The sequence below is a fragment of the Nyctereutes procyonoides genome, unplaced genomic scaffold (assembly GCF_905146905.1).
Source record: "Nyctereutes procyonoides isolate TBG_1078 unplaced genomic scaffold, NYPRO_anot_genome, whole genome shotgun sequence".
NCBI lineage: Eukaryota > Metazoa > Chordata > Mammalia > Carnivora > Canidae > Nyctereutes > Nyctereutes procyonoides.
Genome location: NW_026575047.1, coordinates 4,801,859 through 4,819,549, shown reverse-complemented (window position 1 = coordinate 4,819,549; position 17,691 = coordinate 4,801,859). Strand labels below are relative to the sequence as shown.

At 38.9% G+C, this 17,691-nt stretch overlaps 1 protein-coding gene across 3 annotated transcripts in view; it reads right to left on the bottom strand.

Annotated features, from left to right (window-relative positions):
* The window catches only part of LOC129510083 (cytosolic beta-glucosidase), a 331,724-nt gene that overhangs the window by 204,833 nt on the left and 109,200 nt on the right, over positions 1–17,691 (bottom strand). The window contains exon 5 of one of the 3 annotated variants that reach the window (XM_055325937.1): positions 15,766–16,724. The exons of the other annotated variants lie outside the window; for them this stretch is intronic. Within the exon in view, the coding sequence (XP_055181912.1) occupies positions 16,522–16,724 (203 nt within the window). The 3' untranslated portion in view covers positions 15,766–16,521. Of the gene's footprint in view, positions 1–15,765; positions 16,725–17,691 lie in introns of those variants that run through there. 3 annotated transcript variants of the gene reach the window in all.

The following is a 17,691-nucleotide window of genomic DNA, read 5'->3' as shown; positions in this document are numbered from 1 at the left end:
TTCAGGGTGTATAGTCCAGTCCCAATACGTGTATTATTTACTTATGAGTTATAAACACGCACTCTTATAAACTTTTATTTTAATTACTAGTAAAGCTTACATTCTTTAAAAAAAAATGGTAGAAATAAATATAGAGGTAAATTTAAATAACTTTCTATGGGCATGGACCCTCCTGGATTGGTTTGTCCATCCTCTGATGGGCCCACATCTACTTTGAAGAACACTGTGATAGAAAAACATACAAGATCATACTAACACAGCATTCCCCAAAGTTGTAAACATAAAATTTTATTTGTGTGATCACTATATCCTTTCAATAGAATCAGATTTTTTCTGTCTCAAATATTTTATTTGTTCAGAACTGTTAGTTCTTCATTCATGTTAATCAGTGGACAACTCATCCCAGATGTCACCTTGGAAACCTATACTTCGGTCTGTAGAAAATTTTCAGATGTCTGAGAGTTTGTTCCTGTCTTAAGGGTTGCTTGGCCACTGAAGAGGAATGTTAACAGCTGTGGGAGAAGCAATTAGTGTCCATTCTATCCTGATTGACAATTCTGTAAAATGCCCAGTAGCATTTTCTATGGTTTTACAAAATGGCGACCTTCTGTTTCAGAGGGCTGGGTAGCTATTGAGTTCCGGGTATAGTTATCATCATGTGGATGCCCCATGTGGCTTCCAATTAGAGAATTGAGCCTAATTTCACTCCCCAACCAGACTGAAATATAAAAGAGACAGATAAGACCTTCATAGTGAGGCATGGACAGAGATTTCAGGCAAGCAGAATACATGAATATCAACTTTTAGGAGCGTTCGATTAAAAATGCAGAGGCAGAGCTCTCTGAGAAACTGGGAAGCACTGGATGAAAGGAGAGAGATTAGTGAGAACCCTGCAATGAATGCACTGTTTTCATACAATGCCCTAATCAAGAGGACAAGTGGCAGTTGTTATGAAGCAGTGAAATTCAGAACAATGTCTTTCCCGAGGAAGTAGTCACTACAAAACAAGTCCTGCACTAGGACAATACTGACTTGTACACAGGAAAAAGGATAATTACTTTAAGACATTAGGCCTGATATTTGGTGAGCTTCCTTGGTCCAAAAACAAAAATACTAGAAACTGGAAAGTAGGGGGTTATTTTTCCCTTGGCCTCCAAACTTCCTATTTTTTTTCTCACTATGCATTTCATATTATCCCAATTATCTAAGTTAGTGCATTAATATAGAAATACTATGATCTTCCATTTTCCCTAATTAAGACTATTAGGAAGACATTTTATGCTCTTATTTTTTTAATGAAATTCAATTTAAAGTCACTGTATCAGATCTTATTAGCTGCTGCATTATAACATATAATATTTCATTGGGGGCAAAATGCCTAAATCAAAAATTAGATCCAAACTTCAAAAATACAAACTATGATAGCAACATAGTCATGGTCCTTTGCATATATTTCATCCTGTATAAAATAAAACTTTCCTTGTGTCAAGTTTTAATCAAGAATGTCCCCAGGAAATACTATGGCAGGGAAGATCTGGGAAGAAATTGTACCATTCCATCTTTTTAATAATAGGGTGTCCAAATTAAAGGTTGTGAATATTTTAAGGACAGTCTGAGAGGTGAATAAAGGAGTTGAACCATCCCATATTATTTTTTTTAAAAGCAAAATGGGAAAATTTCATGTAGTTAATATAGCAAGTATACTGAAGTGTTACGTGAAGCCAATCACAGTGGGATAGGATAACGTCCTGGAGGAAAATACCTTGTGTGTTCAGCACACAGTAGTTGCTCAATACAAGACTTTTGAATAAATGGATAAAGGCCTTACTCCCTTTCCCAAAGGAACACACCGTCTAGTTGGAATTAATAGACATTCCTTCATGTAATCTTTGCCATATGTCTGTGATAAAGGAAATATTTTTAAGCTAATTTTGTGAAAGATTTATTTATTTATTCATGAGAGACACAGAGAGAGGCTGAGACACAGACAGAGGGAGATGCAGGCTCCCTGCAGGGAGCCCGATGTAGGACTCGATCCCAGGACCCCAGGATTACGACCTGAGCTGAAGGCAGGTGCTCAACAACACTGAGCCATCCAGGTGTCCCTTAAGCTAATTTTTTTAAACAAAGAGCCTGAAATTGGAAATCTCAAGGTCAAAGAACTAGGAAGTGGTGGAGCTGGGACTTCAACTCTGTCCATCTGCCTCTGGAGTCCAGGTATTAACTTGGACTTGCATCTTCAACTAGTGGTGTTTGCTCTTCTGAGAGAGAAGAACTGCCCTCAGTGATCTCCTGCTAGTCCTTCAGTCCTGGACTCTTTCTCATGTTTTCTTCCCTTGTCTATTACTCTCCCATAGAAATACTATAGAATAACAATTCAGTCTCCTGCGGGAAATCTTCCAGCCGTAATTATTAAAACACAAGTAAACATGTACTTCTGAAGCTTGAGAGAAAACCATATTTCAAGTCAAACCTTGGGGGCTACCTGGAAAGCCACTTGGCATGTACCCAGGGCTCAGAACAACTACCACCAGGACAATTGATACTCAGGGATGTTTTCTTTGTCATTGCTGGACAGGAGGGACCTTTTTCAATGATTTTCTGTCACCACATGAAAGTGATAAGTTCTATGAGCAGTTTAATGGCCAAATAAAGGATTTCTGGATACCCCATAGAGGGGATTCTCAATTTTGCCGTGCTCCCAGTACATCTCACAGATATGCTTCGAGGACACATCGATGTTCAAATTTCCACCAGGGCTCGGAATTGTCTATTTCTCTTGGAACAGCTCAGCACTGGCAGGGCTCAGCTGAGACTAAGGATAAAGCACCTTAGGAAGGTGACAGTCAATAAAATATGGGGCCTTGTTTCTCACTGATGGGGACAAAAAAAAATTCTCATATAAGTCTGATATTTTTTAAAGTCTTAATGAATTTGAATAAAAAGAATTGTACAATGGGTAAATATGCCAGAAACTAAAATTCCCTCAGGTCATGGGAATGAGTGGCTTCATGCAATCACAATAACTTCTTGCTTGATTTTTATTTTTGTTTTTGTTTTTACAACATTAACTACTCACATTATACCATTCCTTCTTAGCATTCTATCACTCTTGAAGAAGAGCAAACCATTCTTGGCCAACAGGCTTCATTCATTCACCCAGAATCGAAACTGACTGAGAATATGGGCAACTATGACCCCCCCCCCAAAAAAAAATTGACAGATTGCCAACTGTAACAAAGACAGGACCTTCTGGAAACATCACAGAGTTGATCACATCCACATTTCTATAATATTGGATTTGTAGCATAGTGATAGTCTGCACTGCATTCTTCGTGTAACCATGATTGTTGGAGGCTAGAGATTTGCTCTTCACACCCTCCAGGATGCCTTGCCCAATATCTGGACCGCTGTTTGTCCACATGCTAGATAGAGGGATATGATCATAAGAATTAAGCAAAAGTTTTAAATCTCAGGAATTCTTTTCTCAGTTTACAAAATGCTTTCAGATGTACAGTTTGGTTCTGGCAACAAGTTTGTATGAGAACATGCATTCTACAGTGAGGGAAGAAATTTGGAGACATTCAATGAGAAGATTAAGATGATCAAGGCACTGGGATGATCAAGCTTACTTACTTTGTCCTTGTCGCCACAAAGTCCCATGAAAATTACAGTCGGTTAAGCAGCAGACTCTTGATTTCAGCTCAGGTCATGATCTCAGGGTCGTGAGGTTGAGACATGGAGCCTGTTTGGGATTCTCTCTCCCTCTCCCTTAGCCCCTCCCTCGTTCCCACTTGTGCACTTCCTCACTTTCTCTCAAAACAAAACAAAACAAAACAAAAAGATCAAGGCATTTATTTTTTTTTAAGATTTTATTTATTTATTCATGAAAGACACAAAGAAAGAAAGGCAGAGACACAGGCAGAGGGAGAAGCAGGCTCCATGCAGGGATCGATCCCAGGTCTCCAGGATCATGCCCTGGGCCGAAGGCAGGAGCTAAACCGCTGAGCCACCCAGGGATCCCCAGTCAAGGCATTTAAGCAGTGGTGCTGGGAACCTACTTAAGTCTTTTAATTCTTAGGCCAATGTGGTTTCCACCTCCCTACCACTAAGGTTAGTTGACTCCCTGGCATACACCAGGCGCTCTCAAAGTGTGGGGCAGCAGCCACAGCATCTGGAAACTTGTGAGACAGGCAAATTCTCAGATGCCTCCCCCAGACCTGCTGAGTCAGAACCTCTCAGTCTGGGCCCAGCAATCCACATTTTTACAAACTCTCCAGGTGATACTGATGCCCACTGATGTCTGAGAACCACTGGCATACGGTTCCTACTTATGGTATCATAAAGTCTTCCCCAAAACGGACATTCTATCAGTAGTTCTTCTAAGAGCTTCCAGGAGACTTCAAAGCCATGAGGGAGCAGGGTATTTAAAGCTCATCCATAGCATCTCAAGTGCTATGGTCTTTACTTGCAGCTTTATGATAGGGATAGCACCATCCCTATCATCCGGAGAAAAAGGAAATGTTTTTTATTTCTTAAAGTCAAGATTGCCCAACTATTCAATTTTGTTAGAGTAAAAAACAACAAAACAAATCTTTAGGGATCCATGGGTGACTCAGCAGTTTAGTGCCTGCCTTCCACCCAGGGCATGATCCTGGAGTCCCGGGATCGAGTCCCACATCGGGCTCTCTGCATGGAGCCTGCTTCTCCCTCTGCCTGTGTGTCTGCCTCTCTGTGTGTCCCTGATGAATAAATAAAAAAATCTCTTAAAAGAATCTTTATTATGGGGCTCCCTCCGTGGCTCAGTGGTTTAGCTCCTGCCTTTGGCCCAGGGCGCAATCCTGGAGTTCCAGGATCAAATCCCGCATCGGGCTCCCGGCATGGAGCCTGCTGCTCCCTCCTCCTGTGTCTCTGTCTCTGTCTCTGTCTCTGTCTGTCTCTCTCTCTCTGTGTGTGTCTATCATAAATAAATAAATAAATAAATAAATAAATAAATAAATAAATAAATAAATCTTTTAAAAAATAAGATAAAAAAATAAAAAAACCTTTATTCTATGGAAGTCCTTTCTGTAGGGTCTTCAGGTCATTCTCAGTCTGCTGGAATAGTTTTTAGCCAATTAATGGGCAGCCAGAAGGAGTGACTGCTTTTCCCCTCCATTCACCCACTCCTGGCACACTGTAAACACCTACTGTTTCAAGGGCTTTATTCCACTATAGTTTAAAAATGTGCATGTGTTGGATTTCATCAAGAAAAAAGAAGGGAGGTTAGGCTCCCCTGTCATATGCTCCACAGCACTCTGTACTTCTCCTTTACAGTGCTCATCACATTTCTAATTACTTGTTCAATGTCACTGTCTAATTACTTGTTCCCCACATGTTCTCTATTAAGACTTTTAGAGGCCCTAAGCTCTGACAAGATAATGGTGTCTCCTCCAACACCATATGGATTTTGAAATTAGGGGAAAAAAATCAAAACTTTCAAATAAGTTGAAGGTGTCCAACAGGTTTTGATATTGCCCATGATGACTGCTTCCATGCTTTCTTCCAAATATCATAGACTGAGCATAATTTTGTTTTAAATGGGGAGAGGGTGACTCCTCATTTGCTGGTGCCTGAAGCACAGGGATCTTCATACTGGGTAAGCCAGCACCATTTCTACATAAATTGAAGGTGTCGTGAGGATGAAACCGCATCTGTCTGAGTCCCAGTGTGGTCCCAATACTGGCACGATGTCTGAGCCAAGATAAGTTCTTAAGAAAGATCCGATGAAAGAACAGGAAGGTCGGCTAGTGGATGGATGGAGCAAGAGGAAGAGAATGAGGTAGAAAAGTTAAAGTGACGGGGAGGAAAGGCAGAGAGAGAGGAAAGTGAGGGTAGAGATGAGGCAGATGGGGGAAGAAAGCAGAAAGGCAGAAGACAAGGAATGAAGTTGGTTACTATCCTAATTTTGTGGTAGTTTAAGAGAGAAGGGGACTGGTACTAAACTCCCTAGTCTGTTGCCAGAGCTCAAAGAATCATCTGTTTCATTAATTGCTTAATTCTAGAATAAATGTTGCCATCACCCTTTTATAGAATTATGAACTGTGTCTTTATTTACTTACACGGCACAATTTTCAAATACGTGACAGCCCATTGCTCATGTCTTTGTCATGGAATTAGGGAAATGTAGCATAAGCTTTAAATTTGAGGCCGCTGTCCAATCATTGAGGAGGCCCCGTCCTACCGCTAGTGCTGTGATACATGAAGTTAGCTACTCAACAGTTGCAGTCCGTGGGACTTTTGATTTCTGTCACCCTGGAAAATGAACAGCATTTGTGCTGACAGCTTTTTTTTTTCCAATTCACCCCTTTCTAATGAATCTATTCTAAACCATGCGACGCATTTAAATAAATTTTACACGCCGTATCAAAACAGCAATATTAACAGTACTTGTCGCCACAAAATCCCATGCAAATTACAGAGAACTTACACATGCGATACCGTTAGCCAAAATGGGGCTTTTAGATGACAGCAATCTTATAAGGTGTCAACACACAGCAGTGATATGCAGACCCTACTTTCTACTTTTTCCTGATGAGAACAAAAGTATGCTTTGGCACAGCATTCAAATTCATCAAATAAGCACCCAAGAACGGATTTATTGCTCAGGCTAAAGTTGAGTAAAGAAGACCCATATGCTGTGTAAAAAAGCTTCTGTATCTTTAGGTCCCCAGATCCTAATGTGACAAGGATATTATTATCCACTAGAGTCATAAAGCCTTTTATAGAGATATTTTCCCCCTTAGCCCTGTTATTTTAATTTGTGCACAGATTTTAGCACAGGCAATTTCCCCCGCAAGGGCTTTTCACTAATAGAATTATACTGTCTTAGCTCAAAATGGCCTTTGGTTCTTAGTCCACTGGGCTCAAAAGATTATTTTCTTGTGTGGAGAGCTCTCCACTCCACCCGGGAGCCCACCATTATCTGCACCGAACACCCCGATCCTCAACATCCTTCAAGAGGCTACACAGCTGGGCCCAGCATGAAAATGACAACCGTTCAAAAGCTCCACGAGTTTATTTTCCTCTGGCTGGGCATCTCGGCTTCTGGACTCCCGTCAACGCCATCACAACACATGCCTTTCAATAAAAAGTGATCCTAACAGGATTAAATGTAATTTAGAGTCAATAAGGAGAAGTTTGCCATCGGGCGGAATTATAATAGACAGTATGATCAGAAGGTAGAAAATCTGGAAGGTTTTCAAGGGTGCATTCTACTGTAAAAAAATGAAACGGAGAAGAGAAAAAAAATATTCTCAGCCAAATCCTTTCGCTTGTTCCATCTCTCACGCAAATCAGTTCACAGTCTATTAAGGTAATAAGAACCATGTACTCTCATTTATAGGGAGGATAAAAAGAGAGAAAGAGAGAGATTTATGGGAAAATGGAAAACATAGTGTGAGCTCTCCACCAGTTCATTGTTATTATGTAAGTGGTAAGTGAAACGTTTTCGGTTTTGTATGACATGGAGAGGGCAAAGGGCACATAAGGCCTACCACAGATTGACATTTGCTGCAGGACAGTTGCCAAATCATCACCCTGCAAGCAGCAGCGTTGGGTAGGCAGCCACTCTTCCAGAAGGCAACCCTCTATCCCCTGTGCAGAGTGGGTCTAGGAAAGTGATGGGAAACTCGAGCATTGGGATGAAATCTAGCCCAGGAAAGAATAATCCTCCACAGCAAGAAGGATGAGCTTCTTTCTTGAAGCTGCCAGTGGATGCCCTTCACTGAATCACTGCTTTAGTACAGATGGAAGAAATAAGGAAGGAAGATAGGCATGTAGCAAGACTGCATTGCCTGAAATTATTTCCCTAATTTAGAACCTTCACATTACTAGTAACAGAAAATAATAGCGACCCCTTACAAGACAGTGTAATTACCACTTGGTGGAGGAGGCTCTGAGTTATCTTGCCTGTATCATCTCATCTAATTCTCACCGTAGCCCTGTAAGAAGTTAGTTTTATTTTATTACTTCTTAAAGATTTATGTATTTTTGAGAGAACAAGAGAGAGCAGGGGGCGGTGGGGAGCGGGGAGCAGAGGGAGAGGGAGAGAGAGAGTCCCAAGCAGACTCCACACTGAGCAAGGAGCCTGGCATAGGCCTTGATCCCACACCCAGAGATCTTGATCGGAGCTGAAACTGAGAGTCAAATGCTTAACCGACTGTGCCATCCAGGTGCCCTGGAGCTAGTTTTGATTTAATTCTCACTTCACAGATGAGAGAAACAAAAATCAGAGAGATATGAGTGAGTTGCTTGAGGTCATGCACTCCATAAATGCTAGAGCTGCAATCAAGCCTTGGCTTATCGGACTCTTATCTCTGTGCTTAACCAGCACCTCTGCTCAACTGATGACTGAAAACGAGGCTGTTCCTTCCCTCCCCCCTTTTTTTTAAGCTGAAGTATAGTTGACACACCAGGTTATGTTAGTTTTAGGTGTACAACATAGTGATTCAACAGTTCTATACAATAAGCCACGTTCAACATAATGAGTGTAGTTACCATCTGTCACCACACAACATTATTACAATATCACTGACTATATTCCCAATGTTGTACTTTTCATCCCTGTGACTTATTTATTTTACAGATCTAAGTGTGTACCTCTTAATCCTCTTGATTAATTGTCTACTCCCCCATTCCCCTCCCTTCTGATGACCACCAACCTGTTTCTCTGTATTTATGATTCTGTTTCTGGTTTTTTGTTTGTTTGTTCATTTGTTTCGTTTTTTAGATTCCATGTATAAGCGAAATCATATGATGCTGTCTTTCTCTGACTTACTTCACTTGACATACCACCCTCTGGGTTCATTCATGTTGTCACAAATGGCAGGATGTCATTCTTTTTTATGGCTGAGTACTATTCCATTGTATATGTAAACACCACATCTTCTTTACCCATTCATCTGTCAATGGACGCTTGAGTAGCTTCCATATCTCGGCTATCATAAATAATGCTGCAATAAGCATATTGCAAATTAGGATTTTTGTTTTCTTTGGGTAAATACCCACTAGTGGAATTACTGTATCATATGATGTTTCTATTTTTAATTTTTTGAGGAACTTCCATACTATTTTTCCCAGGAGTTGAACTGGTTTATATTCCCACCACCAATAGGGCATGAGGCTTCCCTTTTCTCCACATCTCACCTACACTTGTTTTTTTTTTTTCTTTTTTCTTTTAGCCATTCTGACAAATGTGATCACAAAGGTGATCCCTCATTGTGGTTTTGATTGTATATGCAGCGAGTACTTTTATTTTCGTAAGTGCCATTGCTGGGAAAAGTAACCCAGTTCTTTAAAAGACCGGATTCAAAAACAACATGGCCTGGATGAGTGCAGAAGCAAAGACAGTGTTTGGCATGGACAGTGGTCTTAGGAAAGAAAGAAACTGCACATCCGCAACTTTGTGAAATGTGAGTACCTGTGAGGTATGGGAAGTCAGCTGAAGTTTTAGGGACACAGAGAATCTTATATTGAAATGTTGCAGTTTGGTTAAATTATGTGTAAGGGTGGCCTATGTCAAATAACCAGGGAGGCAGGTCTGATTCTGCTGCAACTGAATCAGGAAGGAATACAAAGCAGCTTTTTGGGGTTTGAAAACAGATATATGGTTTGCAATGCTGACTCCACTCTTCACTAGCTCTATGGTTTAGACAAGTTACTTATATTCTCTCTGCCTCAGCTTACTCATCTACAAAACAGGGATAATAACTATAGAATTTACCTCATATGGTTCTTGTTAGGATTAAATGAGTCAATCTAGATCTTAGATTTCCATTGCAAATAAGAATTTGACTACCTAACATCCATTGCATCAATGACTTAATACACATCTATAAATTGCTTAGAATTTCCAGATACCATGCAAGGTACTGGAAATATTAAGATAAATAAGACCTCAAGTTGTTCACCATCTAGGAGAGCAAACAACTAAAAACATTATGTGCAGCCGAGATATAATATATTGGTGATTACAGACAAGATGTAGCAATTAATTTTTAAATATCTCAAAACTGTAACAAGTACTTAAGAAATATTTGTCACGATGCGTTTAAACTATCACCTAGATGGAGTCATGCGTATGTTTGCCATTTTTCATCAACTATGCCATTGTTCCCTTACAGCGTCATCACTGGCTTATCTACCTCTATGACTCCAATATGCAATGAATCACCTTGACCGCTGAAGTTGGTCTTTAAAAATATTTTCTAATAATAAAAGAAAACAGAAGCTAATTAATGAAAACTTAAGAATAAATCATAAAAAAGAAAATTTAGCCATAATAGCACAACTTCAAGAGAGAGGACAAAAGGAATTATCAAGACATTAACAGTGGCTATAAAAGACAGTTGACTTTTATCTCAGTATATGTATATTATAATACATGCTTATATTAATATATTCTCTGAATGTGTTATTAACATGCACATTTTTAAAGACTTTTAGGAAGAACAATTTCAGATTTGTTCCAGACTCAGAAAAGTTGCAAAAAGAGTACTGAGCACTTCACACAATCTCCACCCAGCTTCCCGTAATGTGAGCATCCTGGATGACCATGTTTTATTTATTCATCAAATCCAAGGAGTTAACGTTGGCAAACCACCATTAATTAAACTGAAGACTTTATGTGAATTTCCCAGTTTTTCCACTAATCTCTTTTTCTGTTCCAGGATCTGATCCAAGCGACCATGTTGCATTTAAGTTCCTGTGTACTTTTCATACATTAATTATAATTATATATTAACTTTTCATATATGCACTTCCTACCTTAAATAGAGCCCTTCACACAGCAACTATATTCTGCTACAAGCAGCTTTCTAACTGGTTCCTACATCCTACTTTCTTTGCCATCTTTCAACAGATTGCTTTTAAATCTTCCCCACCCTGCTCAGAAATCTTCATCTTGTTCTAAGAGAAAACCAACACCAAGAACATCAGACTGTCTACGTCCAATCTTCCCACTCCCTTCCCTCAGGTGAATGGGCCTGGGCACTACTTCCCATGCCCAAGGCTTCATGTTTTCCACTCCTGTATTTCTACTTACATTATTTATATTATTGTATTTTTAAAAATATTTTTTAACATTTTAAGGATACAGTCAACAAAACTAAAAGACAACCTACAGAATGGGAGAAGATATTTGCAAATGACGTATCAGATAAAGAGCTAGTTTCCAAGATCTATAAAGAACTTATTAAACTCAACACCAAAGAAACAAACAATTCAATCATGAAATGGGCAAAAGACATGAACAGAAATCTCATAGAGGAAGACATAGACATTGCCAACACACACATGAGAAAATGCTCTGCATCACTTGCCATCAGGGAAATACAAATCAAAACCATAATGAGAAAAAACAAAAACAAAAACAAAACAAAACAAAAAAACACAATGAGATACCACCTCACACCAGTGAGAATGGGGAAAATTAACAAGGCAGGAAACCACAAATGGAGAGGATGCGGAGAAAGGGGAACCCTCTTTCACTGTTGGTGGGAATGTGACCTGGTGCAGCCACTCTGGAAAACTGTGTGGAGGTTCCTCAAAGAGTTAAAAATAGACCTGCCCTATGACCCAGCAATTGCCCTGCTGGGGATTTACCCCAAAGATACAGATGCAGTGAAACGCCGGGACACCTGCACCCCGATGTTTCTAGCAGCAATGTCCACAATAGCCAAACTGTGGAAGGAGCCTCGGTGTCCATCGAAAGATGATGGATAAAGAAGATGTGGTCTATGTATACAATGGAATATTCCTCAGCCATTAGAAACGACAAATACCCACCATTTGCTTCAACGTGGATGGAACTGGAGGGTATTATGCTGAGTGAAGTAAGTAAATTGGAGAAGGACAAACATTATATGGTCTCATTCATTTGAGGAATATAAATAATAGTGAAAGGGAATATAAGGGAAAGGAGAAGAAATATGTGGGATATATCAGAAAGGGAGACAGAATATAAAGACTCCTAACTCTGGGAAACGAACTAGCGGTGTTGGAAGGTGAGGAGGGTGGGGGGTGGGGGTGAATGGGTGACAGGCACTGAGGGGGGCACTTGACGGGATGAGCACTGGGTGTTATTCTGTATGATGGCAAATTGAACACCAATAAAAATAAATTTATTATTAAAAAAAATAAGTAATCTTGACACCCAACATGAGGCTTGACCTCAGGACCCCAAGATCAAGAGTTGCATGCTCTTCAGACTAAACCAGCCAAGCACCACTGTTTTCAATATTATATTATTTCCTTTGTCCGTGAAGCCATATTTGCCCAACCCCATCTAGCAGAGAGCTGACCTTACTCCACTTCAGGTCTCCATTCTAGTCTCCTAACCAGACTGTGAATTTCTTTGGAGAAGACCTGTCTTGGGTGCAGTTGTGCACTCCCACAACCTATCGTGCAATTTAGTTTGATAAACATGCACTGATTGGGCTGCTGGAAAACTTCAGTTCTTTTTTTTTTTTTTAATTTCAGTTCTAATGATTATAAAAATAATGGCAAGTTCCTGTTTCTGGCCCAATGTAAGGAGCTTGGAAATTATTGCTCTTCTCCTAATAAGAAAAAAGCCGAATGAGCTGAAAATTAGTTATTCTTCTTAGATCAGTCACAGAATTGAGGTCACAAGGAAAACCACTGCCACAAAAATTAGAGAGAGAGAAAATTGGAGTGACAGTGAATCCCAACAGACCAGAGTAGAAACCTCTATAGGACATGGAGGTAGAACCAGAATAAGAAAAACCTGAACTGCAATTGACAAATTGTGGGAGGATCAGTGTGAACAAGTCGGAGAGTTAAAAACAATGGCTCACACTAACTGTGCCCTTACTGTGTTCTGGAAACTGTCTCGATGTGTTACATCTATCAGGTTACTTATGTCTTGCAAGAGTTTTACGAGGAGCCCATTTAACAGATAGAAAAACTGAGGCACAGGGATGGTCAATAAGTGGCTTGGTTAGTAAATGTCAGAGCCAGGATTTAAATCCAGATGAACTGGCTCCAGGACCCGCACTGACAATGATTACATTACATTTGCCTCATACCAGGTATCAGTGGCCTTTCAGGCAAGGTCACATAAGCCAGGCATGTGTCAGGTGACACCAACGATGCTGGGAAAACCTAGGACAATAGGACATTTACCCTCTACAAGAAACACTCATTAACGCTCACCATTAGGGACCACTCTTCCCCGTGACCCTAACCCACTACTTCTACAACATCTCCCCATCTCCCCACTGCCACAATTAATAAGGTTTATTCTCACCTCATGAAGGCCACCATAAAGTGTCTCTATGTCAAATTTTCTTCTAATTTCATTCTTTAAGGCTCATCATGCTTTGTGCTAAGTACTATATCCCTCCCAGGACAACTAGAGCCTAAAATATTGTCACCCGTGATGAATATGTGTTCTCCAGGTAAGGTGTATTGCTAGTAATTAAACAGTATTAATTCCATCAGCTTTGATTTATTCTGCTCTCTCAGTAATGAAGCTCGGTATTCTATTTTTTCTCTGCCTAGCACTGAGCAATAGAATTGGTGTTTAAGGATTATCATATAAATCTACTTTTTGGTCAGTCAGTGTTGGGGAATTTTTTCAATATATTACAAATGTATTCATTATTCCCTCGTTCATAAAAATAATTAAAAGCTACGGCCGAACACAAATTCCCAGAGCACAAAAGCCTGACTGGCATGCCACTGCCAAATACCAAGGTTGCCAGCTTCTTAGTTTACGGGTTTCTTAATGAGAACTCGTACCTTCTCATTCAATAAAGGGCTTAGGTGGACATTTCCTGCTGCTGTTATAAAACTAAAGCCCTACACATCAAAATGAAAATGGGCTTCTGTTATTTTCTGTACGTCCTTAGCAATTCAGAAATAACTTATCCTAAAATAAAAACTATCCTCTCCCCCCCAAAAATACCCCAGTTCTTTAAAAGTGATGCCCAGAGTGTTAATGACATGTGTTCACATTCTCTTAAAATTAAAAAAAATAAAAAATAAAAAATAAAGCAAGGAAGGAAGGTCGAGAAAAAGAAATACAGGTAGACCCAATCCATCATGATGATATCCAAGTTTCTCCTTAGATAAAACAGACATAAAACACGTCCTTTACAAGCCTCAGATGACCTTCAGGACATCTAAGTACAGTATCTATGGATTTTTAAGTATAATTAACAACTCCTCTGTTTTTCCATTTAAAGAATCTGAGTTCTGTTTCCTTGACAGGCAAAAGCCAATCAATCTTGTTTTCAAATGCTAATACGAGCAATTAAAAATAACATTAATTAAAATACTACAGGAGCTGTTAGATTTGGGGTGGTAGAGACTTTTTGCTTCCCCTAAATTTATGACAATTCTAATTTACAGGACTAATTGAGGAAATACCCTTGGTTTGATCCCTTTCTGGGATGAGGAGCTGGCCCTTGAAATCCAGCTGAGAGCTGCAGAGAGCCACTGCACGGTGAGGAAGCCCCGGCACGCTGCAGCTCCAATGCTTATTTCACCTGGTAGACCAAATGTGACAGATCATTTTATTTACAGCACGAATATTAATTTTCTGGTTTTGGTAACGAAAATACAGTGCTCATTTGTATTGTTGTAAAACTTGTAAATATGCCCTGTAGGATAAGTAATATTCAAAACAAAATCCTAATTAAAAGGAAAACTCAGTTGTCTTGCAAGATAATATAAAGAGGGCACATAAATTGTAAATAAGATACATGGTAAAAATGAAAAAGACAGGCTGGATAGGAAAGGAATGAAATAAGATTTGGAAATGTGCTTTTTAAATGAACACAAATTGTGAGATAATGTCTCATTGAACAATAAAAATAACAAAACAGTGGCAAAGATGTAATAGAATTTCCTATGTATACCATTTTAATCTTAATATAATTTTCCCCAGTGCATCCACGTTTATTGAACTACTACGACCATTTCTTTCCCACTCTGTCCAAAGTTACTAACACAGTGCTCCGTGCTGTAAATAATTCCCTGATTATGAACATGAAAACGATCTAGAAATTGACCACGGTGTTTTTTAAAAATGACATCGTGTCTGTGTGGGGCCATAGCCCTTATGGGAATGGCAAAGTATGGGTAGTTTCCTCAGGGAAACAGAAAGAGAACATAGAAAAACACATCCCCACTTCCTCCTGCATAAGGCAACACTACACCTTTGTTTCTTTGTTTTCCTTTCTTCAAGAGAAGGAGAAAAGTCCTCTGTGGCACCTGGACCTACAGTGTTCTGGACAGAGCCCAGAACTGATGCCAAAGAAATTCTTTGTCCTGGCAACAAATACCGATGTGAATTGAGGACAGTTCACATCATCAGTGCATCCTCAGTTTCTCAGTCTGCAAAATGGAGGTGATAATACCTTAGCTTCAACCACAATACACAAATGAATGTTGCATAAATACTACTCAAATATGGACATGAGGGTCCAAATTTGATATATGTGAAAGGTTTGCCAGTGTGGACACCTTATATCCAGAGGAACCCCTATGTCTACTACTACTAACCCCAACTGAGGAAGCTAGGTAAAATGTCCAACACCAATCCATCCCCATATTCATCTCAGACATGTATAGACATCTTACACTCACGTAGGTCATTCAATCCATGTATATATCTCATGGGTGTCATCAATGGTCTTATAGATACTAAACTTTAAAAAAAAAACAAAAAACAAAAGTAGAAAACATGCCCTGTTTATTATTTTGTCTTTCATTTGGTGTCATTCTGGAGTAGGAATTCAGTTTCTGCTAAACATCAACTCAAATACTTTTTTTTCCATTCATAGTCTAATTTGTTTTATTAATTTATTATTTTTCAAAAATAATCCATCAGGCCAGAGAAAGAGGTACTTGTTCATGCATAAAGAAAATATATGCCAAAAGATCAACAAATCAATGTTGTTAAATGTGTTATAAATTAATCCCTTTGTTGAATAGAATGCATAACTATGTAATGTTACTAACTTTTAATTCTGATTTTTTTATACTAAACCGTAGAAAATTTTTGGACCACATGAAAATAGATCTACAAAGCAAACAATAGCTGACATAACCAGAAAAACTAGGCTCATAAACAAGTGTTCTTATAATAAGTGGTCCTGCTGTTAGAGCTGCAAATCATGAGCACACCATCTTTATAAATTTTGCATTATTTTTCTAGAAAAATTCTAAGGATTTAAATTGAAGTTGCCAAATCCATCTGATTTCTTAATATAAAAATCAATTTCAGTGGTTTTCTACTCTGTTTTTTTTTAAAGCCTCATTGATCCAAATGCAAATAGAGTAGAAGGCCATCATTAAATACATCCCCAGGCATTCCATATTCAGACTTCATAATCACGGATCAGCTGGCAGGAGATGATTACAAAGGCAATTTGAGATTGTCTAAAGGATCACCAAAGCAGACTTCCTTTCCAAAACCAGAGGCTTCTTCTCCAGGAGACATGGGCCAGCCATCCTTTATAGATGCTCCTCTAGTCCATTGTTTTGGATGATCTTGGCATATTCCTTGGCTGATGTGTAAGGCACTCGAGGTCTAGCAGGATCCTCAAAATCAACATGGAAGAGACCAAACCGTTTACTGTAACCATGGTTCCACTCGAAGTTATCCAGAAGAGTCCATGCACAATATATTTTGACATTGACTTTATCAAGTTGGATAGCTGATTTTTTTTTAATGAGAGAAAAGAAATGAGAAAAAAGAAAAAGGAGGAAAATTATCATCTCTGGGAAGGCTTTTTGTGAACATACAAAATCGCTGGCAACTACTGCAAGTATCTTTCTCTTGCAGGGATCATAGAAAAAAAACTCTCAATGCTCTTTTCCAATTTTCTCTTTTAACCAAGGAGAGGTTCCATTCAAGAAGTTAAATTACATATCATTCTAATTATTTGGTCATTCCTTCATTTGATATATGTTTTATTCATCTATTCTTTACTCAATAAATATGTTTTTCAATATCTATTACTTTTCATATACAAAGAAATACAGATACACACACACACACAGTTTGTCCCTGGTACCTAAAATTATTCATTAAGGACACTGCTCAGCTCTCACTCTTTGAAGATGTCATGATACTTTATGTGGAGAATCTAAATGATTCCACCCCAAAATTGCTAGAACTCATACAGGAATTCAGCAAAGTAGCAGGATATAAAATCAATGCACAGGAATCAGTTGTATTTCTATACACTAACAATGAGACAGAAGAAAGAAATTGAGGAATCTATCCCATTTACAGTTGCACCAAAACCCATAAAATACCTAGGAATAAACCTCACCAAAGTAAAGGATCTGTACTCTGAACACTATAGAACACTTATGAAAGAAATTGTGGAAAACATTCTATGCCATGGATTGGAAGAACAAATATTGTTAAAATGTCCATGCTATCCAGAGCAATCTACACATTCAACGCAATCCCTATCAAAATGCCATTGTCATTTTTCACAGAGCTGGAAATAAATAACCCTAAAATTTGTATGGAACCAGAAAAGACCCTGCATAGCTAGAGAAATGTTGAAAAAGAAAACCAAAGCTGGTGGCATCACAATTCTGGACTTGAAGCTATATTAAAAAGCCGTAATAATCAAGCCAGTATGGTACTGGCACAAAAACAAACACACA